This window comes from Carassius carassius, chromosome 31, assembly GCF_963082965.1.
Source record: "Carassius carassius chromosome 31, fCarCar2.1, whole genome shotgun sequence".
Classification (NCBI taxonomy): Eukaryota; Metazoa; Chordata; class Actinopteri; order Cypriniformes; family Cyprinidae; genus Carassius; species Carassius carassius.
The window spans coordinates 8,847,495-8,873,066 of record NC_081785.1 but is presented as its reverse complement, the minus strand read 5'-3'; the positions used below and the strand labels follow the sequence as shown (position 1 = coordinate 8,873,066).

The 25,572-nt window shown below is 36.7% G+C and overlaps 2 protein-coding genes across 5 annotated transcripts; one reads left to right on the top strand and one right to left on the bottom strand.

Moving 5' to 3' along the window:
- Positions 1–4,239: 4,239 nt before the first annotated feature.
- Positions 4,240–12,206, bottom strand: LOC132111474 (cytosolic phospholipase A2 zeta-like). Of its 2 annotated transcripts, none has more exons than XM_059518810.1 (21): positions 12,079–12,206; positions 11,064–11,102; positions 10,778–10,850; positions 10,263–10,399; positions 9,932–10,063; positions 9,772–9,812; positions 9,599–9,641; positions 9,357–9,414; positions 9,054–9,220; positions 8,748–8,867; positions 8,491–8,525; positions 8,240–8,378; positions 7,930–8,066; positions 7,487–7,709; positions 7,291–7,408; positions 6,711–6,848; positions 6,354–6,461; positions 5,754–5,933; positions 5,374–5,543; positions 5,084–5,270; positions 4,240–4,683 (listed from the first exon to the last, which is right to left on the bottom strand). In XM_059518810.1, the coding sequence occupies exons 2-21, from the start codon at positions 11,070–11,072 to the stop codon at positions 4,361–4,363; spliced, it is 2,538 nt and encodes an 845-aa protein (XP_059374793.1). In that variant the 5' UTR covers positions 11,073–11,102; positions 12,079–12,206; the 3' UTR covers positions 4,240–4,360. The 2 variants fall into 2 exon arrangements, with proteins under 2 accessions (XP_059374793.1, XP_059374794.1); XM_059518811.1 differs by lacking the exon at positions 12,079–12,206 and adding an exon at positions 11,576–11,944 and having other exon boundaries at positions 11,064–11,106.
- LOC132111475 (ventral anterior homeobox 1-like) lies at positions 11,968–24,174 on the top strand. 3 transcript variants are annotated; one of them, XM_059518813.1, is made up of 6 exons: positions 11,968–12,014; positions 12,097–12,169; positions 15,496–15,589; positions 18,754–19,010; positions 20,838–21,025; positions 23,205–24,174. In XM_059518813.1, exons 4-6 carry the CDS (start codon positions 18,794–18,796, stop codon positions 23,751–23,753), a joined length of 954 nt encoding a protein of 317 aa, XP_059374796.1. In that variant the 5' UTR covers positions 11,968–12,014; positions 12,097–12,169; positions 15,496–15,589; positions 18,754–18,793; the 3' UTR covers positions 23,754–24,174. The 3 variants fall into 3 exon arrangements, with proteins under 3 accessions (XP_059374796.1, XP_059374795.1, XP_059374797.1); XM_059518812.1 differs by having other exon boundaries at positions 11,988–12,014; positions 12,097–12,184; XM_059518814.1 differs by lacking the exons at positions 11,968–12,014; positions 12,097–12,169; positions 15,496–15,589 and having other exon boundaries at positions 17,783–19,010.
- Positions 24,175–25,572: the final 1,398 nt, after the last annotated feature.

The window sequence follows — 25,572 nt, the reverse complement described above, 5'->3', positions numbered from 1 at the left end:
TTATGGGAAGTGTTTCCGGTTCCGGTTTACCTAATTAATGCAGCCTAAAAATCCTTTAACGGATTTGGATAATAAAAGCATATTAGTATGTTATGTGTATGCCAGGTTAAAGAGATGGGTCTTTAATCTAGATTTAAACTGCAAGAGTGTGTCTGCCTCCCGAACAATGTTAGGTAGGTTATTCCAGAGTTTGGGCGCCAAATAGGAAAAGGATCTGCCGCCTGCAGTTGATTTTGATATTCTAGGTATTATCAAATTGCCTGAGTTTTGAGAACGTAGCGGACGTAGAGGATTATAATGTAAAAGGAGCTCATTCAAATACTGAGGTGCTAAACCATTCAGGGCTTTATAAGTAATAAGCAATATTTTAAAATCTATGCGATGCTTGATAGGGAGCCAGTGCAGTGTTGACAGGACCGGGCTAATATGGTCATACTTCCTGGTTCTAGTAAGAACTCTTGCTGCTGCATTTTGGACTAGCTGTAGTTTGTTTACTAAGCGTGCAGAACAACCACCCAATAAAGCATTACAATAATCTAACCTTGAGGTCATAAATGCATGGATTAACATTTCTGCATTTGACATTGAGAGCATAGGCCGTAATTTAGATATGTTTTTGAGATGGAAAAATGCAGTTTTACAAATGCTAGAAACGTGGCTTTCTAAGGAAAGATTGCGATCAAGTAGCACACCTAGGTTCCTAACTGATGATGAAGAATTGACAGAGCAACCATCAAGTCTTAGACAGTGTTCCAGGTTATTACAAGCAGAGTTTTTAGGTCCTATAATTAACACCTCTGTTTTTTCAGAATTTAGCAGTAAGAAATTACTCGTCATCCAGTTTTTTATATCGACTATGCAATCCATTAGTTTTTCAAATTGGTGTGTTTCACCGGGCTGCGAAGAAATATAGAGCTGAGTATCATCAGCATAACAGTGAAAGCTAACACCATGTTTCCTGATGATATCTCCCAAGGGTAACATATAAAGCGTGAAGAGTAGCGGCCCTAGTACTGAGCCTTGAGGTACTCCATACTGCACTTGTGATCGATAGGATACATCTTCATTCACTGCTACGAACTGATGGCGGTCATATAAGTACGATTTAAACCATGCTAATGCACTTCCACTGATGCCAACAAAGTATTCAAGTCTATGCAAAAGAATGTTGTGGTCAATTGTGTCAAACGCAGCACTAAGATCCAATAAAACTAATAGAGAGATACACCCACGATCAAATGATAAGAGCAGATCATTTGTAACTCTAAGAAGAGCAGTCTCAGTACTATGATACGGTCTAAATCCTGACTGGAAATCCTCACATATACCATTTTTCTCTAAGAAGGAATATAATTGTGTGGATACCACCTTTTCTAGTATCTTGGACAGAAAAGGGAGATTCGAGATTGGTCTATAATTAACTAGTTCTTTGGGGTCAAGTTGTGGTTTTTTGATGAGAGGCTTAATAACAGCCAGTTTGAAGGTTTTGGGGACATGTCCTAATGACAATGAGGAATTAATAATAGTCAGAAGAGGATCTATGACTTCTGGAAGCACCTCTTTCAGGAGCTTAGATGGTATAGGGTCTAACATACATGTTGTTGGTTTAGATGATTTAACAAGTTTATACAATTCTTCCTCTCCTATAGTAGAGAATGAGTGGAACTGTTCCTCAGGGGATCTATAGTGCACTGTCTGATGTGATACTGTAGCTGACGGCTGAATGGTTGCAATTTTATCTCTAATAGTATTGATTTTAGAAGTAAAGTAGTTCATAAAGTCATTACTGCTGTGGTGTTGGGAAATGTCAACACTTGTTGAGGCTTTATTTTTCGTTAATTTAGCCACTGTATTGAATAAATACCTGGGGTTATGTTTGTTTTCTTCTAAAAGAGAAGAAAAGTAATCGGATCTAGCAGTTTTTAATGCTTTTCTGTAGGATATGTTACTTTCCCGCCAAGCAATACGAAATACCTCTAGTTTTGTTTTCCTCCAGCTGCGCTCCATTTTTGGGGCTGCTCTCTTTAGGGTGCGAGTATGCTCATTATACCATGGTGTCAAACTGTTTTCCTTAACCTTCCTTAAGCGTAAAGGAGCAACTTTATTTAAAGTGCTAGAAAAGAGAGAGTCCATAGTTTCTGTTACATCATCAAGTTGTTCTGAGGTTTTGGATATGCTAAGGAATTTGGATACATCAGGAAGATAACTTAAAAAGCAGTCTTTTGTGTTAGAAGTGATGGTTCTTCCATACTTGTAACAAGAAGTAGAATTTACAATTTTGGCTATATGAATTTTGCAAAGAACTAAATAATGATCTGAGATATCATCACTTGGCTGAATAATTTCAACACCATCAACATCAATTCCATGTGACAGTATTAAATCTAGAGTATGATTTCGACAATGAGTAGGTCCTGAAACGTGTTGTCTAACACCAATAGAGTTCAGAATGTCTATAAATGCTGATCCCAATGCATCGTTTTCATTATCAACATGGATATTAAAATCACCAACTATTAAAACTTTATCTGCAGCCAGAACTAACTCGGATGTAAAATCACCAAACTCTTTAATAAAGTCTGTTTGGTGCCCTGGTGGCCTGTATACAGTAGCCAGTACAAACATAACAGGGGATTTATCATTAACATTTGTTTCTTTGGATAATGTTATATGAAGTACCATTACTTCAAATGAGTTATACTTGAAGCCTGCCCTCTGAGAAATCCTGAAAACGTTGTTATAAATTGAAGCAACACCTCCACCTTTGCCTTTTAGACGTGGCTCATGTTTATAACAGTAATCTTGGGGGGTGGACTCATTTAAAATAATGTAATCATCAGGTTTTAGCCAGGTTTCTGTCAAACAGAGTACATCTATATTATGATCAGTGATCATATTATTTACAAAAAGTGTTTTCGTAGAAAGGGATCTGATATTAAATAAGCCAAGCTTTATCATTTGTTTATCCATATTGCTTCTGTTTTTTATTTGTTGAACCTCAATTAAATTGTTAATCTTAACTTGGTTTGGACGTTTTTTGTATTTTCTAGTTCGGGGAACAGACACAGTCTCTATAGTGTGATATCTAGGTGAAAAAGTCTCTATGTGCTGAGAATTAACTGACCTCTTTGACGGGAGGCAGCTAGCAGACGGTCGGTTTAGCCAGTCTGTCTGCTTCCTGACCTGGGCCCCAGTTAGTCAAGTATAAACACTAAGACTATTTGCCATATTTCTAGAGAGAAGAGTGGCGCCACCCCAGGAGGGATGAAGACCATCTCTTTTAAACAGGTCAGGTCTGCCCCAAAAGCTCGTCCAATTGTCTATGAAACCTATGTTATTCTGTGGGCACCACTTAGACATCCAGCCATTGAGTGATGACAATCTGCTATGCATCTCATCACCACGGTAAGCAGGGAGGGGACCAGAGCATATTACAGTGTCTGACATCGTGCTTGCAAGTTCACACACCTCTTTAATATTATTTTTAGTGATCTCCGACTGGCGAAGTCGAACATCATTAGCGCCGGCATGAATAACAATCTTACTGTATTTACGTTTAGCATTAGCCAGCACTTTTAAATTTGCCAAGATGTCAGGCGCTCTGGCTCCCGGTAAACATTTGACTATGGTGGCTGGTGTCTCTATATTCACGTTCCGTACAATAGAATCACCAATAACTAGAGCACTTTCAACAGGTTTCTCAGTGGGTGCATCACTGAGTGGGGAGAACCTGTTTAATGTTTTGATCGGAACAGAAGAGCGGTGTTTTGACCCACGACTACGCTGCCTCACCGTCACCCAGTTGCCCTGCTGCTGGGGCTCTGTTTCCGGAACCGAACAATGTACAGGAATCCCTGAGCTAGACGCATCCAAAGCCGTATCTAGAGCCCTAACATTCTTACTGTCCTCAATTAAAGTTTGGATGCGTGTCTCTAATTCTGAAATCTTCTCTGTCAGCCTAACTATTTCCCTGCATTTATCACATGTGAATCCCTCATCAGCGACAGAGATAGATAAACTATACATGTGGCAAGAGGTGCAAGAAACAATGATAGGAGAAGCCATTACTCACCGTGCTTGATGAAAATTCTTACTGCGGTTGTTTGATGTTCATATAAAAAATAAATTAAAAAAATAAAAATTAATTCTGTGCTTAATTAGCCAATCACAAATGATTAGTTTTTTGCACTGTGGATTGCTGATGAAGAAATAGAGATGAAACGACAGAAATGACTGACAGAAACGAATATGCTTTTTCATTGTATCATAAACAATTTTTTAATAGTGACATTGACAAAACTTCATAAAAAAATAGAGATTTCCTATGCTGAGTTTTACATCACAATAATCGTGTTACAGATCACCGTGCTTCAGTCTTTCGTGTTTTTTGTGGTCTTGGATTTGGTGTTGACGCTGAACTGGTCTTTCTTACCGCCGCCGCCTTCTTTTTGGCGTGGCTATCATCACCTGTCTGCCTTTGTCTGTTTCGGTTAAATGTTTTGTTTAGTGCATTCAAAATGACATCTTTGTTGTTTTGGATGTTGTAGGAAGTGAGGTTGATGAGCCTCTGGAAGTCCTCCGGGGTGTAGGTCAGTTTGTGAGTGAGATATGGGGAAGTGTTACTGTTAAATTCAACATCAACCGCTCCCTCCTTCCACTCCTTCTCTCCCTCTCTCTTCACTCCTACACCACACACATACATGCACACATGATTCTACATTAGCAACTTTTTAATGTACATTCTTGGTTATTTGTGCTGATGTACCAAGTAATGGTAATATACACAAACACAATATACTGCAGTTAAACCATTAAAAGTGTTTTAAATGTAGCAAAAGTATTGTTAAATATTGTTTTAAGTAAGCTTTGGCTTGTTGAGCTGCTTTGTCATGACAGTCTGTGTTTTATAAAAATATAAATGGGTTAATACTGTACATGCAAAGAAGATAAGACCAGTCATAATTCAATATGCAAACAGTGTAAGAAAGAATACCAATGACAATTCAAATAGGATGCCATCTTCAACAGAATTGTATTTTTTTAAGTGTTAAAGTGTTAAGTAAAGAGTGATGGTAGTACTCACCAGGAGACTTGAACTGCTTGAATGAGACATTGACCAAGGGAAAGTGAAGCACTATGGGAACATCTGGATTCTCTTTATCCTCAAACACATAAACTTCCTTCGGTGGCTCCGACTCCACCTTTTTGAAATCGATTTTCGGAAATGGAATCATGCGATCAGCGCAGTACTCCTGAGTTTGCTTAATCACCTGTTGGACACAAACAGGCATAATGTTTTATTTACGTTTATTTCCTGTAAGTCTGTAATATTTGCATTTCAATCACTTTTTACATAATCTAGGTCTCCCTCACCTTAAACTGATCTGGTTCCCAGGAGTAGTTTAGAGACAGAATAACATCCACATGTCTGTGAGAGTGCACCACAGGGGGGAATCCTGCATTTACAGCAAACCCAGCATCTACTAAACTCAGCACAGGATCAGCTGGAGTCATGGTGTTAGGAAAGGCATCTGGGTGTGTGTCTGTAGACAGAGCATGAATATTATGGAATACTGCAACAGTATCAGCTATTTAGGTGTAAAAAGCCTTGATTACATTTCATGCAATGACAGACATCACCAAATTACATCTACACACATGAAATAACACTAAGATATATTCCATATGAAGAAATAATATAATAAACAAAGTGCACACTTGAAATAGACAGTGGAATAAATAGAGCCCTAGACCTTTCCATGCGATGAAGCCCGTGTTCTCATTGTAGCTGTTGTGCAGGTTGAAGCCTCTCAGGAAGTTGTAAACCTGACTGACAATGGGGCGGATGGTCATAAAGTCACACAGCACTTTAGCAAAGTCAGTCACAGGGCTGATCAGGTATGTGCCAAGTGCTGTTGGTTTACTATCAGTCTCTTTACAGAAGGAGACAAGAAGACAGTTACATTCATGTCAATATATAATAATGAAAGACACAAATGTAACTACCTTTCAGATGTTCAGGGTCGGTAAGATTTGTTTTTTTTTTAAAGAAGTCTGATGATAATGTAATGCATGTATTTAATCAAAATACAGTAAAAACTGTAATATTGTGAAATATTGTTACAATTTCAACTTTAACATTGTATTTTTAAATAATGTAAATAATATGTTTTTAAATGTAATTTATTCCTGTGAAGGCTAAGCTGAATTTTTACAATCATTACTCCAGTGTCACATGATCCTTCAGAAATCATTCCAATATGCTTTTTTTGCTGCTCATGAAACCTTTCTTATAATAATTATAAAACTGTTAAGTATACACATAGGATTTAAAATGCTTCACAAACTCTCACCTGTGTTACTCACTCCTCCTCCAACCCAAGGCATCCAAGAAGGGGTGACACCTGTAGCAATACTCCAGATTTCTGTCAGATTTATAGAGAAAATGCTGCTCCACATTCCTTCATAAACACACACATGGATTGGAGTTATTAATGTGACTGGTTAAAGTTTACATCATTTGCTTACAGCACAGGATCAGGTTCAGCTTCAGATACAGATGTAGACTCCCCCTACTGGCTATAATCAGCAAAAAAAAATCAAATTCGCAACATTTCACTTTCACCTTCGCTTAAATATGGCCTTCAGTTTTTATTCTGTTCCATGTTTTTATAATGTGCATGGACTCAAACACATACACTCAAACTCACCCACAAGAAAAGACAACCCAGTTTCAGGGAGTTTCTTGACCATGTGACCGAGGTAATATTCACTCCCAAAGTTCTGCGCAGGTATAAAGGCACCATATTTGGGAAATCCAACCTCAAATGGGGTGAATTCACACCATTCTAATTAGAAAACAAAGAAACATGAGATTAATGCACTTTTATTCGCAAAATACGTATACAATACGTAAACTAAAAAAAATAATCATTATAATTTGATATGAACAATTTATTATTCTACATATTATATAAAAGTATTATGTAATGTGTATAGAACTGTACATATTCTATGAACTCTTGAAACAAAGCAGAACATACAGTTAACGCCCGATAATTTCATGTCACCTTGACTCAAATAACGTGTATGACCAGTATAGCAGGTAGCATCAGATACCATACTAAACAAATGATGGTCATTATAGAAAGTGCGCTTAAGCATTATCTGACTGACACTGCAGTATTATGAAATTACCGCATATGGGTTGTTTACTTTATGTACATTTCTTTATATGTTTTAGTTTGAGACTAGAAGCTGAATGGCCATTACATTTTTATTAGTACATACCTGCATCTGTTATATTTTCTTTTTTTCCATTCTTCAGGTTAACAGCTGTGAATATGGGTAGAGGGTTCTGGCCTTCAGACACTGTCCTCTGCATTCCAGATAGAGTTCCCATGTGTTTCTATAAAAGTAAAGTATTATATCATGTACACATTTTTAATACAGAGCCAAAACTGACAGGAAAACCTTTTTTTTTTACCTTCCCTTGGAAAAGGTACTCTAAAGCCAGACCCCACATGTCGATGAGAGACACAAGGAGTCCTTCTTTCTCTCGCTCTTCCATCCTCTGTTTGTATTCCTGTAGCTGCTCTGAGGAAAACATACTGAGCGCCTTTTTAGATAGCTCCTTCTTTACAGACTCCATAGACTTATCAATGCCACCCTTTGACCAGTTAGGGTCTCCATAAAGAGAGCCAAGAGCCCTGAAATACAAAGATTGAACAAAAATATTATTTTTCAAAATTATGTTTCCATATGACAGTGAGGCAACCATAGGGTCAAACTGTTCATTCAGATGCAACCCCTCAAATTATTGATTTTTAACTTATTGTAATTATTGTAATAATCTGTTTGCTGTCTGTCTGATGCATTCTTGGTTTTTATCAGTCATACTTAAAATGCATTAGGACTCCTCATTCTCACCAAGTGGCACCTGAAACCCCTGTGATGTAGCTGACTGCATCAAGAAGCTGGATCTTCTGCAGACCCTTCAGGCTACCATATGTGCCTGTTAATGCTCTGCTCCCACCACCAGAACACACCACAGCCAGCACTGGGACCTGAGGAGTCACATCAAACAGGTTCAAATTTTGTTCCATTTGTTATTGGGTATTTGTATTCTATACAAACAATATAATCCAAAATTCTACTATGCATATACAGTAGGAAAACATAACAATCTCTTAAGTTCTTTGCTGAATATCTGGGTTATTTGTGCTTGTGTCTAAAGCACCTTGCTGGGCTCAGGTGCAGAGCTGAGATTCAGAGCTGTCTGTAGAGCCTGTGACACGACTTTTTTTCTCTTCACCATAAAATTCTTTTCTTCCACTGGGATGTCAAACTCCAGACGCACATCCAGCTCTTCATCAGAGCTTCAGAACACACACAAAACCATTTTTATTCTGAGAATACAACGTTTCATTTTATACATTCAAATTATAATTTATTATTAAACTACTACTGAGGATAGATGTGAACTGTTACCGATCATCCGTTTTCAGTTGCAGATCAACTTTATTCTTTGACCAAAAAAAAAAAAAAACAGGTCATTTTAGATCAAATGCACCCATGAATATAATATATCAATATAAATACAGGATTGTTTAATATATTAATTATGAGAAAAGATGGGAAGAAAAGTATATTATTCAGTTGGTGTATTATGTGTTACTATATTATCAATAAAACATTTTTGGAGCATCAAATTCAAAATGTAATGGATTAATGAATCAATAACTCACCTCCCCCAGAGGCAAAGAGACAGTAATCTGTTGTTTGGCTGGTAATGGTTTTAAAGGGATAGAAGTCAATCCAGTGTCTACAGGGTCTGAAACAGCAGCATCCACTACTACTGTCCCAACCTGAAGAAAAGCCACACTTTCTGTTTGTTTCAGGTGCTTTATAAATCTACAAGTACTGTATACATACTGTTCCTTATGGCACAAAATATGAAAAATTAGTAAGTAGTAAAATTTATGAGGTAGATTTTACAGCAATTTTTAATAAACAAGGTGTGTCAAGAATCCCTGTTGTCATGGATGACCTACAATTTCTGGGCTGACAACAGTCTCGGAGGTCAGATTGAGTTCAGTTTCCAGGTCTCGGTTGATGTAGTAACATAACGTTTTCAGGAAGCTGGAGCTTTCCTCAGAATTTGAGATCATGAAATCCTCTTTGTATGCCCCTTTCAGTTTGAAAAAAAATGTCTGTGTTGCTGGAACACACAGAGAATAAGCAAAACAAAACTCATTCTAAGATTATATCACTCTTTGCAGAGTTTATTTTTATAGAATTGAGCAATTTCACAGGAATTTCCAGTAGCTATCTAATATCTAAGCATGTGCATTTACCTTCAGTCCTCTTTAGAAGCCTGTCTATATCCACATTCAGCTCACAAAAAGGACCTGCCTATTTCAAGAGAAAGTATAAGCTCATCCGATAAAGGTTATGTGAGTGTTTAGTTCGAGTTGTAGTGCATATAGCCTATAGTAAAATCTTAAACTTATTATACTGTACATCATAAAATCATTATTTTAACTCATCTGACTATAACCAATGATACAGTTAAGAAAGCTATAGTAAAGGATCGTACCACCAAAACTCCATTAGAGAAACATGGGTTTGGTGTCTCAGAGCTGCAACACACAGACACACACAAAACAGACACTTAGATCATATGTGTGTACGAACATGCACATTCGACTGTCTTGCTTGTATCTATTTTTGCAAATTCTCACTAGAACTGCTAAAGGCAGTCTCACTCACCTCTTAGTCATCTCAAACTCTACCCACAGTTCATCCTTGGTCTGAGAAAGAAAGTACTAGTAGTCACAAATCAAATATCAAGTGCTTTGTCAACTAGGCCTAAGTGTCCATTTTATGTTGTAATGTCTGTTTAGATATGACATCTCCATACAGCACTGACCTTATCATTTATTATAAAGCATTTGGTCTCCTTTTTCCCAGGTGTGAGGTTATTGATGTCAAATAGGACAGTGGCAATTTGGTCGTCTCTCATTAATGGATCCTCATCATAGATCAAGATCTCTAGAATGTTCTGTGTGTATAGAGAACAAAAGTAAGGCGTGTAAGTGTAGCATTCGATTTTTTGGTTCTAATGAGGGATCAAATGATACAAAAACTCGACTAATTAAATATTTGAGCTCATATTGCTGGAGGGATAAATAAGGGAGGTTAGAAACAGCATATACCATAATAAAACATTCTAAGATCAGACAAATAATTGAGTGGTTTACCTTGATGTTGCTGTGCACCCTGAAGGTGAAAACTTCATTCCATTCAGGTTTCTCTGTATTTGAGATGGTCTTGGTGCGATTTGTACGGGCCGATGCTGTGGGTAAGTTTAAGATGACATAGCAGTCAGATGGAGACACTAAAGAGAAATTGAGGTGGGGTTAGAAAAGTTAGTGAGTTGGCTGAGAGAATTAAACATTGATCTATTCGTATAAATGCACACTCAGAGAGATTACTGTTTTATTAGCTGTAACTGTACGGCTGAAGGCTTTTGAAAGCCCAGAAACGCCTTTACAAATCTGTTAAGTAGGCAAATGATTATACTTAAATATACTGACACAGACTTTGAGATTGAAAAAATTATAGGCATGTGTACCTAGCAGAGCAAGTTCAAGCAACACACATTTTTTTTAGGTTTAGACATGTTTGTTTTTAACTTTACACTTCTGTTAAAAAGGAAAATGAAAATTTGTAAATTAATATATTTGGCTGCTGTTGAGGAGATAAATTGTCTCACAGTAGTCATAGGACTGATGGAGCTTCGCATGTAAGATTTTGACTGACAAATTCCAGTATGGCTTGACTTCTTTCTGTTGAAAGCAAACAACCAGAAACAGAAAATTAAGTGGTTGAAAAATAATGTCATTTAATTGCATGTACATCATGATCTATGATCAAAAGATCTACACTGTCTACTAACACAGACAATTAAAATTATGTAAAAAATTACAACAAATTCTCTTTTACAAAAATCTCAATTACAATGATTTAAAGAAATCCAATGAGGAAAAATACTAACTAACCTTAAGCATTGTTGAATGTTTGTGGAGATCTGGATCCAGCTGCCTGTGAAACTCAAATGAGAACGCACACAAATGACAAAGGAGGTGCATGCACAGCTTGAAAAGCTAGTTTTCCAGAATACTTTCGAGAACTATGGCCAAGTTACTTATTGACCGTCTTTGAGAGTCACAAGTCAACATTTGCATCCACAGTGCCCGTTTTCATAACACATAAATATTAAGACATGCCAGAACATGACAGAATACTATGACAGTGATATAAATCCAAGTAACAGGAGAGCATACATTCACTCTGAAGGGGAACTGGACATCATAACCCACTTCAACGACAGTTTTTTTTTCTCTACAAAAATATTGTAAAGCTATCATCTCTCTCACAATGATTCACCCAGTTTCATTTCTGAACGTATGTACCGTATTTTCTAGACTATTATTTTGTTCTTTTTTGCATTTAACTAGAAGAACAACAGCTTTGTTTTTTTTTCTTATTCCATGAAAAGACTATTACGCACCTACAGTATAAATTACATAACAGTGTCAACGTGTTATCATTGCCAGTATTGTCACTGTTGTTAGTGTGTGGTTGTTTGCAGGTATCGCCCAAGGTGTTCAAAAACAAGTATGTTACCAGTAGACAGGGCAAGAACACCTTACTATAATTGATAGTACCGCACAAAAGAAGTGCTATTTCAGTCAACCGATTACTGACTCCGCCAGTCGTGCAATGACTTATTCCTGTCTTTCTTTTAGGACGGTGTCTAATAGTTCATTTTGACAACACCTGCATTTTGAACATATGACCACATACTCACCCTCCATTCGCCTGTCAGAAAAACACACACTGAACAGACCGGTGAAGTTTTCCAAAACTATTCAAAATACTTTATTAATGGAACTGAATGAAATCACAGGCAACAGAGCAGAGGATATAATGGAGACGGGAGATGAAGGGTGAGTAGCCAAACACACACACATACACACACTACAAAAACAGTCACTGAGAGATATTTAACACTTTCCTGTTCTCTTGTAGGAAGATCAACAGGAGACTGGAAGGAGGAGAGGGGTAGGAGAATGGAAACGGGGACGAGGAAAGGACCAAGGAGGTAAGTGTTCTTCAAGTGAGTAACTATCCAAACGGATGCAGTCTTAGCCAAAGAAGAGACCAGACAAGGCCTGCGCGTGTTGAATTTGTAGCCAAACCTGTAAGGTATACTACAAATGAATTAACTTTAAATGACTTTACTTAAAAAAAGAATAATAATATTTACCGGAGTAAATAAAAATGACAACTAGCCTTGTCACTATCATGCGGTGTAGTTATGCCAACAGGAGATGGCGTCAGTCGCTTAATGTCGCCAAAAACACTGTAGAAACACAGTGACAAATGTTATCAGGGTTTATTTCCGTTCTCCACATTTTGTAAACCAGTTTTAACCTACGTAATCTCTTTCCTTCTTACTTTTGATTAGGCTATAGAGACTTCTCAAACATGTACATTAGCTCAATTAACCAACTGCTGAAATATGCCTGGGCCTGTATTAGCCTACACACAGTTGTGTTCCCAGCTCACGTCTTCGCTAAAAGAAATCTTAGGAAACACCTGAGCTTTCAGTGTATGTGCAGTGAAGGTGTCCTAACCAGACTTTGTACTAACTGCATCTATTTGAACCACCATCCAAACCTGCAAATCATCTGTGCATTATATTCCACAGCGTGTCACATTCATTTACCCTCATATTCATAGCGGTGCTGCAACAGATTGAGGTCTTTAGGAGGCTCCTATAAATAGAGCTTTGTTGATTAAATCCTGAAACCAAGCTGAAGTTGGACAGTGGAGAGGGAAAGAAGATCTTTATCCTAAAAAGCCTAAATGTTGCTTGACATTTTATAACTGCAGGTTGTCCCACTGGGAGCATAATATTTCTGCATTCGTCAGGAAATGAAATAAATCTATTATTTTTTGTAAACATAACATGCATTTATTGGTGCAAATATCTTGATTTTCTTTATATAAAGAGAAAAGAAAATCATTAATTGTTCATGAAAATGTTTTTACAGTTTCTTTGTTTAGATGATTAAATGTGTTTTTCTTTCAAATAATTTTTTTCTTTAGATGGCAAAGCTTTTGTCTGCCTTTTGAATTCTTTAAAAACTTTAAATGAATGTACTTTTTAATTTTACAATTTAATTTTATACGACCATGTTTGCCTTTGTTAAAGCTTTTGTTGCAGATAAAAGAAAACTATAAACACAAATTCCTCATCTCTTTGCAGTCCAGCTCATTTAATTGAAATTCGAGTGATTGAGATTTTGTCTCAAAGATGAGCGCCATGCTACAAACACCCCTCCTGCTCCACCTGTAATGGCTCTGAAACATCACATTAGACCCTCACAAAATGTGCTCTGATGAGAAACCTTAGCCTGTATGCTTATCACACACACACACACACACACACACACACAGTCTCCAGGTCAGACTGACACACTTAGATTAAGCTGAGTCATTAAGCTACGTTTTTGCTGGTATTATATTGTCTATTATGATTTGAAAATGGTTGCTAGCACTGTTTTATTTAAACAGGAGAGGAGAAGCTGAGAGATGGTATTGATTTGTGAAATCTGAATGTGACTTTAGGTAACAAAATGGAAGAGAAAGAGAGGAAGCATTGCCAACATACCCTCCAGAACCATTATCTGAAAATCACTTCCATCTGAAAATAGCAAATTTTGTGTCTAATCCTTGCAAGTATACAAACCCCTTGCGATTTTTGTTACATTGCATATAAAACAAAGAGAACAATGAATATAGGACCTGCCTGAAAGTACTTCAAATAATTTTTGGTTGATTGATTGTTTATAAATACACACTTTATACACATGCAAAATCAGCTATAGCATATTTGATTAAATATGTAAGTTTTTTTAGCATATAGAGTATCCTACTGAGATGAGGAAAATATGGTGCATCAGTTTTATAAATATTATTTTATAAAACATTCTCCAGTAATATCCACTTAAATTGTGTATATACACAGATTAAGAAAAGTCTGTAAAAACAGGGCCCAGTGTACTGTGTTAATATGAAAGACTTTTCCGTATTGATTTCACAGGCTTTTACCCATATTTTGAATAACAGAATGGATTTTTTGTGTTTTAGGGTTAGAGTAAATGTCACATGTCCTGGACGAAAACTTTCAGTAACTTTTCCATTTTTCTACTGATTTTTTGTTGAAGTCAACATAGATAGATACGTAGACAGGTATATCTCTTTTAAATTCTAATGCATTGTCTTTATATATATATATATATATATATATATATATATATATATATATATATATATATATATATATATAAAGACAATGCATGTTTGCTTTTCCATGTCATGTGAAGGTTCAAACTCCTGAACCTTATTACTTTGACTAGACAGAAGCAGCTGCCTCTTTCATCCCCCCAAACACAAGCAACAATCAATCTTTGTGTGAGAATATGAACCTTTCTGAATATCATTTCGGAGCAGCCCCTCTCTGGTTGTAGCATGTTATGTTTTGAAATGGTTCCCAGGTTTTGGCTCTACTTGTACTCCATGTACATTTGACAGATGGCAGAAAGAGGTACAAGGACCATTAGCAGAATAAAGGTGCTAGCGATACAGAAGAGAGCCTGCTAAGCTCTACTAATGAGCTATTAAGAGCAAGATAAGTCTCCCCCCTCTGCCTCTTTTACAACCAAAACACACTTTGTATGGTAATAGGTGTATTAGCAGAATAAGAATGCACTGGTGTTAGTTGGGGGTGGTGAGTGGGATCTGTGTGTGATGTATGTTTTACCTTATTAGTAAAAAAATTCAATTCAAACATTTTTTTTTTAACATGGGGATTCCTTTTACTGTATTAGGAATGAGCAACCACTAGGTTTGGTTAATTTATTTTTATATTACAGTAGCTAATTTTATTTAATGGTGGCAAAGACACTGACTGGTAAGTTTTGTGATTTAGTTTTAAAAACCGATCATTAATTAGTAATTAGAGAAGCATATCGATACCATATTGGTTTAACAGTCAATATTAGAGATTTTTTATTTACCAAAATTTATATTTAATTGTGCCTGCTTATTTTTAATAATTATTTGAAGCAAAATAATTTAATAACACTGTTAAATGCAACTTTTTTACACTGTAGTTCTCATGCATAATGATTTGCTTAACTGTTAATCTGTTTTTGTCTGAATTATGATATTAAATAATTCTGAAATTTCATGAATGTTGAATTATTGGAGTCTGAATAGTTTCAGGCATTTATACAGTAACACCCACAGAGACATTTTATGAAGCAGGTATTCTATATTTAACATAAAAGTGGTGATCAATAGCCTTGGCCTTTGCCATCATTCTTATACTCACCTGTTTTGTTTTTCCAAAATTCACAGAAGGTTTGCAAGAGTTCTGATAGCTGTGTAACCCACATGTTGCATCGCCCAAACTCAAAAGGAGCGGCACAAAATGTGCCTTTCCCATCTTCAGGTATTGTGTCATGCCTTGCTTCTTATTGATCTATTGATATGTCTCACCATCTGTCGTTTTGTCTCTGTCTATGTGTGTTTCCGCCCCTCTTGTCTTTGTCCCTCTTCTCTTTGACGAATAAGTCTTTATTGTTGTCTCTAAATAAATGAGGTGGTGAGTTTTGCCATTCTGACACTGTGGGCTTTACTTGCCCTCAGATGGGAGGCTTTGCCAGCAGTGACACAATAGAGACAAACAGAAAGGAAGAGAAAACAGCACTCATTTTGTTCTGGGATCTTCACAGCTACTACATTATGGCATATCTGAATATTCCTCACAAAGAAATGTGTGGACAATTTTTATGAAAGGCCAAAAATGCCATATTGAAAATATTAGCATTTCACAATGATGTGAATCCTTTTTTAAATGACAGGAGTGACTAAACCGAAGGTCAAGATGTTAATTTCCAACAAAAATCACTAAATTGTTGAGTCTAGTGAGGCGTTAGATGCTGTCAATGCAGTTTGATTTCACATAATGTGTCTCTGATACCACTCACATCATGATTATAATGAAAATCTTCTCTCTCGCTCTCTCGCAAAAAAAAAAATGAATACATAATAATATATATATATATATATCTTATATTCTAGATTCATTGCCCACTGACTGAAATATATTTTAAGAGTTTTTTTTTCTATTTCTGATGGTTACGTTACAGCTGCACCTGTGTGTATATATCTCTCTCTCTCTCGCAAAAAAAAAAATTTAATACATAATAATTAATATATATATATATATATATATATATATATATATATATATATATATATATATATATACACACACACAGGTCCAGCTGTAACGTAACCATCGGAATTAGAACAAAAAAAAACTCTTGAAATATTTCAGTCAGTGCGCAATGAATCTAGAATATAAGAAAATTAGCTTTTTTAATTAAATTACAAAAAATAAAGACCTTTTCCATGATATTCAAATTTTTTAGATGCACTTGTATTAGTATTTTAAGGTTTGATATTTATAAATTAAGGGTTCATGTTAGTACCTTAACAGTTGATTTTCAGAACTTAAGGAGTCATATTTGTATCTTAAGAGTAAGTATTCATAAATTAAAAATAAATACATATATTACTACCCTAAGATTTGATGTAAGTTAAGAGAACATTAGTACCTTAAGGCTTGATATTATAGGCTCATATGTGTGCCTTAAGGGTACTTATACTTACACTTAAGTTACTAATATATAATTTCCAACTTAAGGTTACATTTTAGTTCCTTAAGGATTGATATTTATAACTTAAGTGTACATATTCGTTCCTTAAAGGTTGATATTCATAACTTAAGGGTACGTATTAGTTATATTAGTAAATTAAGAGAGCATATTATTGTCTTTTACGCAATAGTAGGAAACCTGCATCCCTAACCTAACATATTTTTAAAGAGGAATTTCACATGACCAACAGTCTTAAAAATAAACAGATATTTGAAGATGGCTCTGTACCAAGACAGTTTAGTGTCCCACAGTCTCCATGCAGGACATCTTCATCTTTTGTCTACCTGGAACGTCTCAGACCACAGCTGGTGCACGTCCCACCAAACTATTTTTCCCAAGCTCGGCACAGAATCACCCCGTTGCCCCTGCAGCCCCCTTTCGTAGCCTCCTCTTACCTTTTCTTTAAACAATCCCTCCCTCTCATCTTTTCTTTAAACAACCTTTCCCTCTCTCCAACAGGCTGCCGCACACACTCACTAAATGAAGTTAGTCCCGCACCCCCCACCCTATCCTCTTTTGCTCCCTACCAGACACACTCACAGAATTGTTTGTTAATAGTCCAATTAGATAATTGCCATCTTTCACTCCTTTTGCTCTCCATTTCCCTTAAAGGACTGAATGGCTTCGGGGGGGGGGGGGGGGGGGTTCAGCATGAAGAGGGCCTCTGGCCATGCAAGGTGACAAGAAGGGTCCGAGCCTGTTCCCTGCTCGCAACCATTGGCTTGAATTGAATCATTGTAGCCTAATCAATGGTCTTATTGGATTACAGACCACTGCTGTTTCCCCAGATATTGTTGAGTTGACAATGAAAATAGGCGAGACTGAGTGGGTGGGTGGGTGGTTGGGTGTGTAGTGGTGTGGAAGGAGTGGGAGAAGAGAGGAGGAGGGGGTCGCTTTGGATGTTAGCGTTGGGATCTCTCTTTTTAGCAATGCTTTAACAGGTTTTTTTAGGGTAAGGAGGCTGAGTTATCGTAACATCCAGTTTGGGGTTGTATTAGAGGTGCTGTGTAACTCAGGGTTGTTGTTGCACACTGTCCCCAGCTTGACAGAGTTCCCTTGTGTTCATCTCTTTCTTTTGTGAATCCGTGTGCATTACCACTACAGATTCCGAGCGAAGTGGATTCCGTTTTTTTCATATTCCAGGTCTCTCCGCCTCCCTCATTCTTTCTCTCTCTCTTTCTCTCTCTCTCTCTCTTTGCTCTTTACCGATTTTTCCCTCCCTCTCTTTTCGCTCTTTGCTTGTATTAGCTCTGTGGGTGCAGCGTTTGGAATTGGACCGTTATCCGGGGGGAGATTCGCCAGCCTGCTCGTGAAGTAAGCCCCACTGAACAACTGCAGCTTGAGAGAAGGGGAACGGCCTATGCCGGGGCATCGAGGAATGAAGTGTAACTTTTCCGGCAGTCCTTTGGCTCTGTGATTGTGCCTTGTGGCGATTCGAGGCAAATCATCTACCTTGATTCTGTGCAAACGAGGGCGGAGAGGGGGGTCGGAGTGAGTGGACCCCTCTATCAGGACAATGTGAATTTCGCAAACAATTTAGAGTATTCATGAGGTTACGCAAATCTGGAGGCAGCAAAATTACCGTAATCAATTGAAGCGGCGAGCATGCATCCGTCCACAGCTCTGATAACCCAGAGATCAGCCTGATGTGAATGTTACAAAGAAAGGAGCTGTTAAATTACTTTTGAATTTGGGTGAGAAGTCTATGATCATTGGGCAAGTGAGTCTGCACAGAGATAATAGGGCAGATCAGTGGACCGGGCAAGTGCTAGTGGCACATTAGCTATCTGACTTCGACTTCAAGCTGCTGTTTTATAGAAAGACCAAAACCTGTATTATCCAGAATAAGCAGTGTGTGTCCATACTCAAATAGTTATTTCTTCCCAACAAGGAGAAAAAGAAGAAGAAATCTTCGCAGAGGATAAGATACTATGGAAGTCCGCTACAGCCAAGACTCGGAGTCCGGAATGTTGTTGAAGAATGGACTAAAAGAGGGGAAAGAGGGAAAGGATTCCCAGGGGAACATTTCAAAAACGTTCTTGAAGGACCAGCAGGAGTCCTTTTCTCCATCTGGACCGGTGGAAAACTGCGAAAAGAGTCGGACAAGCTCAGCAGATCCTGATTACTGCCGGAGGATTCTAGTTCGGGGTAAGTTTTAAAACACTCCTGTGGAGCTTTTGGTACATTTTGTACTTCACAAAAAATAATTACTGGAAATGGACTTAATGGGAACTTTTAATTTAGATTTTTGTGATAATTCTTCTGAGTTGCTGGTTCAGTTTTGTTTAGTTTTTTCCTCCAGCAGTGAGTGTGTATAGATTTGAGTATGCACAAGTGCATGGTGCAAATTGATCTATGCAGCATTGAGAACAGGGCAAAATTGGTTCTGTATTGAAGAAAAAAATATATGAGGGTTATTTTGGCAGCTCTTATGGAGTGTCGTAGCTTTATGATCCAATAATTTCAAATATGTATTACCATTACACTAAACAAAAACCGACAAAAACACTTAAATAAATAGAACAATTATCTGGAAAATAATTAGTACTGTACAATATGATTGTGAAATTTGTATTTCTTTACAGTAAAGTTTCTTTGATTGAGGGATTTAAGAAATGATTTAGTTATTTTTATACATAATGAAAAATCTAACTTTTTAAGCTTTAAAGCTTTTTCTCCATCATCAAGAAAATAAATAAGTATTCCGTTACATGCATCTTTTTTCCTTAAACAGTATCATTGAGATGCACAGAAATGAATCTGTAAATGAATCATATTTCACATAATTGTTTTTTATTTTTTTAAACTATTATAATGTTTTTGCGATAATTTGGCTAAAAGCTGTTTGTCTGTATTTGTATTACTAATACTAATACTAATTTGTATTACTGAATTACTAACATAGTTGTGAAGCCCCTCCTGCTTGTGTCAGCTGATTGTGAAATTTTGGAGAGCAATCAGCTCCATTAATTTATTTAGGTGGTGAAGCTAAATATAGGGCAGACTCAAAGGCCTGCCGAAATATGAGCAAATTAACCTTATGAAATTATTGTGTAATTTCTTCAGTCACAATTCAGCAACCAATACAATTATTTAGTATCTGGATTTGAATAATTATGGAGACCTGTGTGTGTGTGTGTGTGTGTGTGTGTGTTTTTACTTTTATTTTGAAGTTGTCACAAAGCTTAACTTATTTTTAAATAAAGAGTATATTTATCGCTTAAATTTTTGTTAAGAATGCCGGAGCATTGTTCTGCACATCACAAAGACACAAATAACAACAAAAATAATGACTTTGATTTTAAATCTTAACTCACCAGCTTACTTGTTTGTTCTTTCATTTTTAAATCATGCATTTATCTACATGTTTTTATGCATTTGCTTTATTAAATACTTGATTAGTAAACATTTTTAATAGTTATCATTTAATCTGTTCTGAGATAGAAGACCCATTAATATTTATAACTAATATGCAAAAGACAGAAAAAATTTAACATTTTTGTGCAGTGTGATTTGTCAGAACCTTTTGTGTATTTGTGTTTTAAATTAAGTTTTTAATTACTAATTTGAAATGCTTTGAGCTTTAGTTGAACTTTTTTTTAGTATTTTAGACAACACTGTTTCCTACATGATGAATTGTTAGTGTTTTCTTAAAAATTACTAAAATAATAAGAGTCTAGCCTGCATTTGTTTAGCATTTATGCTCCATGACATACCTCCAAAACATTTTTAACAGCTTGTGGAGGAAAATAATTTCTTGATTAAAAATGTCATATGTTTTGTTGATTATTTAGCCACAAAAACTGTTTAATGTTTCAAATGTTTTGCATGACTATATTAATTTCTCAAAAAGACATCACTTTTAGCATGTTTTTATGATATAATGATTTCTTTTAATTGAACGAACAGTTATTTTAATGATAATCTTACAGTAGGTATGACAATTTGCTGAAAAAATTGTCCTATCACATTTAGATGCCAAAGGTTCAATTCGAGAGATTATTCTCCCCAAGGGTTTGGATCTAGATCGACCAAAGCGTACTAGGACCTCGTTCACAGCAGAACAGCTGTACAGACTGGAGATGGAGTTTCAGCGGTGCCAGTATGTTGTGGGACGAGAACGAACCGAACTTGCCCGACAACTTAACCTGTCTGAAACTCAGGTAAACACCTAAATGTACATATCGATACATACAGTACTAATACAATTACTACTTCAAATTCAATCATTACAAAAACTATTAAAATAAAAAAAAATAAAAAAATAATCACAAACATGTATCACACATATTTGCCTCTCCCAAAACATATTTATTCTTGTGGCGCATGTATTGTTGATACTCTGTACAATTAAAAGACACATAGTTACCTATTAACAGGTTGTTCTGACTACATGATTTTATTATTATGATTTTGATATTTATATTTATTTAATTTGCATTTTGATAATCGTATGGCATCCCTTCAGACCACTTACATTTTCCCAGATAATTCCCTTTTTTTGTGCCCTGGTCATCAGTTCAGTAGTTTGATAGATTGTTAGTGGCATAAAGGCCTGCTTTACAAAAATAAGCCCAGCAATGCATTCGCGGAACATGCTTTGCACAGGGGTCAGCAAGAGGTCACATGCTTGAGTTTACATGACTGAACTGTACATGCACTCTCTCTCTCTCTCTCTCTCTCTCTCTCTCTCTCTCTCTCTCTCTCTCTGTCTCCCTGGATAATCTGCAGCACAGTGAAACTCTGACTGCAATAGTAAGGCTAACTTTGGAATCCACATTTTTATTTGTTTATTCATTAGTGAACATGTGACCAAGAACTACATTTAAGAATAAAAAGACACTCAATACTGCAGTGATGTATCGATCAGGGCTCCCCTAATTAAACACCCTGTTGCTGTCTCAACATTTGTGATTCTATTGGCCATTTGAACTGTGTCACATTCTATCACATCATCACTCCACTAATGACTTTAAAATTCTTCTGCTCTCCTGTGGGGTAAAATTAAGACATTTATAACCCTGAGGCAGATCGGTGCTGCTAATACAAGGAGCACAACAGAGTTAGCTTCACTAATGTCCTCTCTAATGCCCCATGCTGCAGTGCAGTTCAAATCCATGCCTTGATTACATTAAAGCTTCCCGTGTCTCTTCTTGGCCGCCTGATGAGGAGGGTGAAGTGCTCCTTAATGGCGGCTTCATGAAATTAACATTGTGTTCTGAAACACAAAATGTTCAGTGGAAATATCAAACAAGGAAAGTCATCCATTTGTGAAAGTGTACCAGCAATGCATTTTGTATTTCTCAAAGGTAGAGTTAAGAATGCATGGAGAACTAGAGGAAAAAGTATTATGTTTTTATAAGAAGGAATTGCTTGTAACTCAATGTTTTTCATGACCATCCGGTTCATGGTGTTCACAAAGAGATTAAACAAATGCAAACAAAAAGTGTGCATTTTAGTGCTTTAGTGACAATAGCAGGTCTAATATGATAACTTAGTATTTAGCATTCCATTACAACACTGATGAAACTGTTAAGGCATGCACTTATGTAACTAACAGCTTTGTAAAATACAGCAGCTTATTCTTTATTTAATAATCTTGATCTATCACTAAATATCTAAATAGTATAAAAAAAATTGTTGTGATGCATTTAAGCTGTTTTTTTTTTTTATGTGTGACAGTTAAACTGCTTGACACATATCTGAGATGTTAGTCATACTTAATTGTTCTTATTCTTTTGAAGCTATTATCAACCATTTGAAGTACAGCAAATATAAAGTGGGCCTCCTTTTCTCTATAGAAAATAAATATATATTATGATTTTGTTCTGCCAATGGAACTTGATCTAAACAAGTATTATCTGGAAATTGCCATTCCTCTTTCTTTGCAATCCCAAATTAAATGGATACAGTACAATTACGTGATTCAAAACAGTATTGATCTATCCGTCCTTGCAAAAGGAGCTTGTGTTTTTCAAAAGAATAGGTGCATGTTTTTGTTCATTATATAGGTTTTTATTATTTTTTTACTTGCCAAAATACATATTAAATTGGTGCATTAAGAATTCAACTTTACTACATGGTAGTACGTGCTTATTTATTCAGATTTGCTTTATATATACATAATTTAATTACATTTTAATTGATGTAGTCTCTGTTAATAATCTTTATAATTCATGGTATCTAAAAATCTAAAATTGTTTTACTTTATAAACTTAATTTTATTTTTATTTATTTATTAATTTATTTAGTAGCATTATGCAAGCTTACTGTATTATCCATATTACATTGCTTTGTTGTTTTCTATTTTAAGCTAATTTCTCTTTATCATTCCTCCGACAGGTAAAGGTGTGGTTTCAGAATCGTCGCACTAAGCAGAAGAAGGATCAGGGCAAGGATTCAGAGCTGCGCTCCGTGGTCTCTGAGACAGCTGCCACCTGCAGCGTCCTGCGTCTCCTGGAGCAGGGCCGGCTCCTCACTCCCCCAGGCCTGCCAGGGTTGCTGCCCCACTGCGGGAGCTCGTCGCTCACTTCAGCCCTGCGTGGGTCATCCCTGGGCATCACCGCTAATGGAGGCTCCTCCAGCAGCAGTAGCAGCAGTGCCGCCAGCTCAGGCACAGTCGGGGGGAGTCCGCCGCTGCCGATGGTGACCAGTTCTGGGACAGTCACGGGGCTTCAGGGATCTCCACCTACCCATGGGCTGTTTAGCTTCCCTATGCCATCTCTGCTTGGGTCAGTCACCTCACGCATCACCTCCACCCCACTTGGCATGGCTGGATCCCTCGCGGGGAATTTCCAGGAACTTTCTGCCCGCTACCTGAGCTCGTCCGCATTTGAACCCTACTCGCGGACCAATGGCAAAGAAGCATTAGACAAGAAAGTCTTGGAATGATCTCTAGGGGCTTCTTTTTGTCCTTTTATTATTTTTATTGTTGTTTTGAAATAAATTTAAGCTCTGATTATCTCTTTTTTTTAAATCACTTTCGCGCCCTTTTGTCTCATCAGTGCTGTTGTGTTTTCAGTCTTGCGTTTTTTCATGTCGTCAACCTGCACACTTGATGCCTCTCAGAATTGTATAAAGGTGGACAAAAATGAGGCTTTTCAGAGCATTTTGCACTAAATCAAAGTTTCTCCAATTTGACACTAATGAGAGCTTGAGGAAGGAATGTAGCAAGAGATTATGGAGGGGAAGAGAGATGAAAATGGTTGCTGAGGCAATATTTTCAGGACACTCTTTTCCCTTATACTTTTTGGAGCTGGACAGTTATATTCAGATTAAAAACTAATCTGAAAGCTGATGGGTAAAAAAAAAAAAAAACGTACACACCATAGACCCTTCATAAAAACTGAACTCATGTCAACATACTTCATGTTTTCAGTTCAAAGAGCGATCTAAATGTGTGATTTTTACATAGTGCCGTTTACCAAGCCCCAAATAATGAAATATATGTTAAATTGGGATTCATTTCCAAAGGTTAGCATACAATACGGTCATACTGTGGCTTTCTATACACAATTTGCTTACAGAGGTCATGAATTTGTCATATGAAGCTATTAGATCAGATGTCTATACCATTTTGTATTCGCTTGGTAAAACATGTTCTTTTACTAAATGGAAGGAAAATGCCGTCACACCGTTAAATAGTCCAATAGTCCTGTGTTCATTGTTCTCTAAATGGTTTCTGTGAGGGTGCTCCCCAAAATGACTTTTGAAGGCAGTCTCAGTTTGTGAGTTTGTATGTCTTAAATATGCAGTTTTTTTCCTCTGTGTGTGTGTGTGTGTGTGTGCTGGTACTGAAGTTGTAGTCCTTGTTTCCATGTTAAGGTGCGTGTTTAACTGAAAACCTTTCGAGAAAACTTGAGATGTCATTGCCTGGGATTAAGCTCTGGAGCATCTATGTGACCCTTGCATTATTGGACCAAATGTGTTTGCTGTAAGCGGCAACCCCTATACCAATGCCGCAAAGTTTTTTCCAGAAGAATTTGAAGCCCGTTATATAATCAAAACTGAGATGTGGTGGATCTCTGAGGGACGTAGAGGGTATGATTGCTGCATTATAAAATCAAGAAGATTGAGTTACTAAAATTGTTATTTTATTAAATTATTCACTTCTGTAATAAATAGATCATTCGTATATTTGCAAATAATGAAAGAATGAATGTATTGGGGGGGGGGGCATCCAATCAAAGCTCTGGTGGTGTTATTGTCAAATATTTTGAAGTTTGTGTACCGTGGTATGAGTGTGGATATATATATATTATATATATAACTAAAAAAAATCTAAACCAAACAAATCTCTTCAGTCTTTCATTCCATGTGTAAATCATAAAAGGCATGATGGTGTCATTATGTGATGTTCTCAGCATCTGTGTAAATCGTCCAAGGTCACTTAACACTGCCAGTTCTGCCTGCTCTTGTGATGTTTGAGAGATACACAACCTTGCATGAATGAATGTCTCTGAACATCATGGAATGACAAATCATCTTACTGTTAAGGTATTCGACCTATATGGAGTATCAGAGTTTCATTTAAACAGAAATGTCTCCCAGAGCTACTCCTTGTCTTGGTCTGTTGATGTGACGGTGGGGTGAATGAAGGACTGGAAAAAATAGTGAGTTTAGACAATTTAATAAAAGTAATAATAATAATTCATTACATTTATATAGCGCTTTTCTAGGCACTCAAAGCGCTTTACATAGTCTGGGGGAA

Coding starts and splice junctions, on each gene's coding strand:
- LOC132111475 (XM_059518813.1), top strand. CDS start 18,794: ATGGAAGTCCGCTACAGCCAAGACTCGGAGTCCGGAATGTTGTTGAAG. Junction 19,011..20,837: donor CCGGAGGATTCTAGTTCGGG/GTAAGTTTTAAA, acceptor TATCACATTTAG/ATGCCAAAGGTTCAATTCGA. Junction 21,026..23,204: donor TTAACCTGTCTGAAACTCAG/GTAAACACCTAA, acceptor TTCCTCCGACAG/GTAAAGGTGTGGTTTCAGAA.
- LOC132111474 (XM_059518810.1), bottom strand. Junction 9,642..9,771: donor GAGTTTGAGATGACTAAGAG/GTGAGTGAGACT, acceptor TGTGTGTTGCAG/CTCTGAGACACCAAACCCAT. Junction 9,415..9,598: donor TCTCTAATGGAGTTTTGGTG/GTACGATCCTTT, acceptor CTCTTGAAATAG/GCAGGTCCTTTTTGTGAGCT.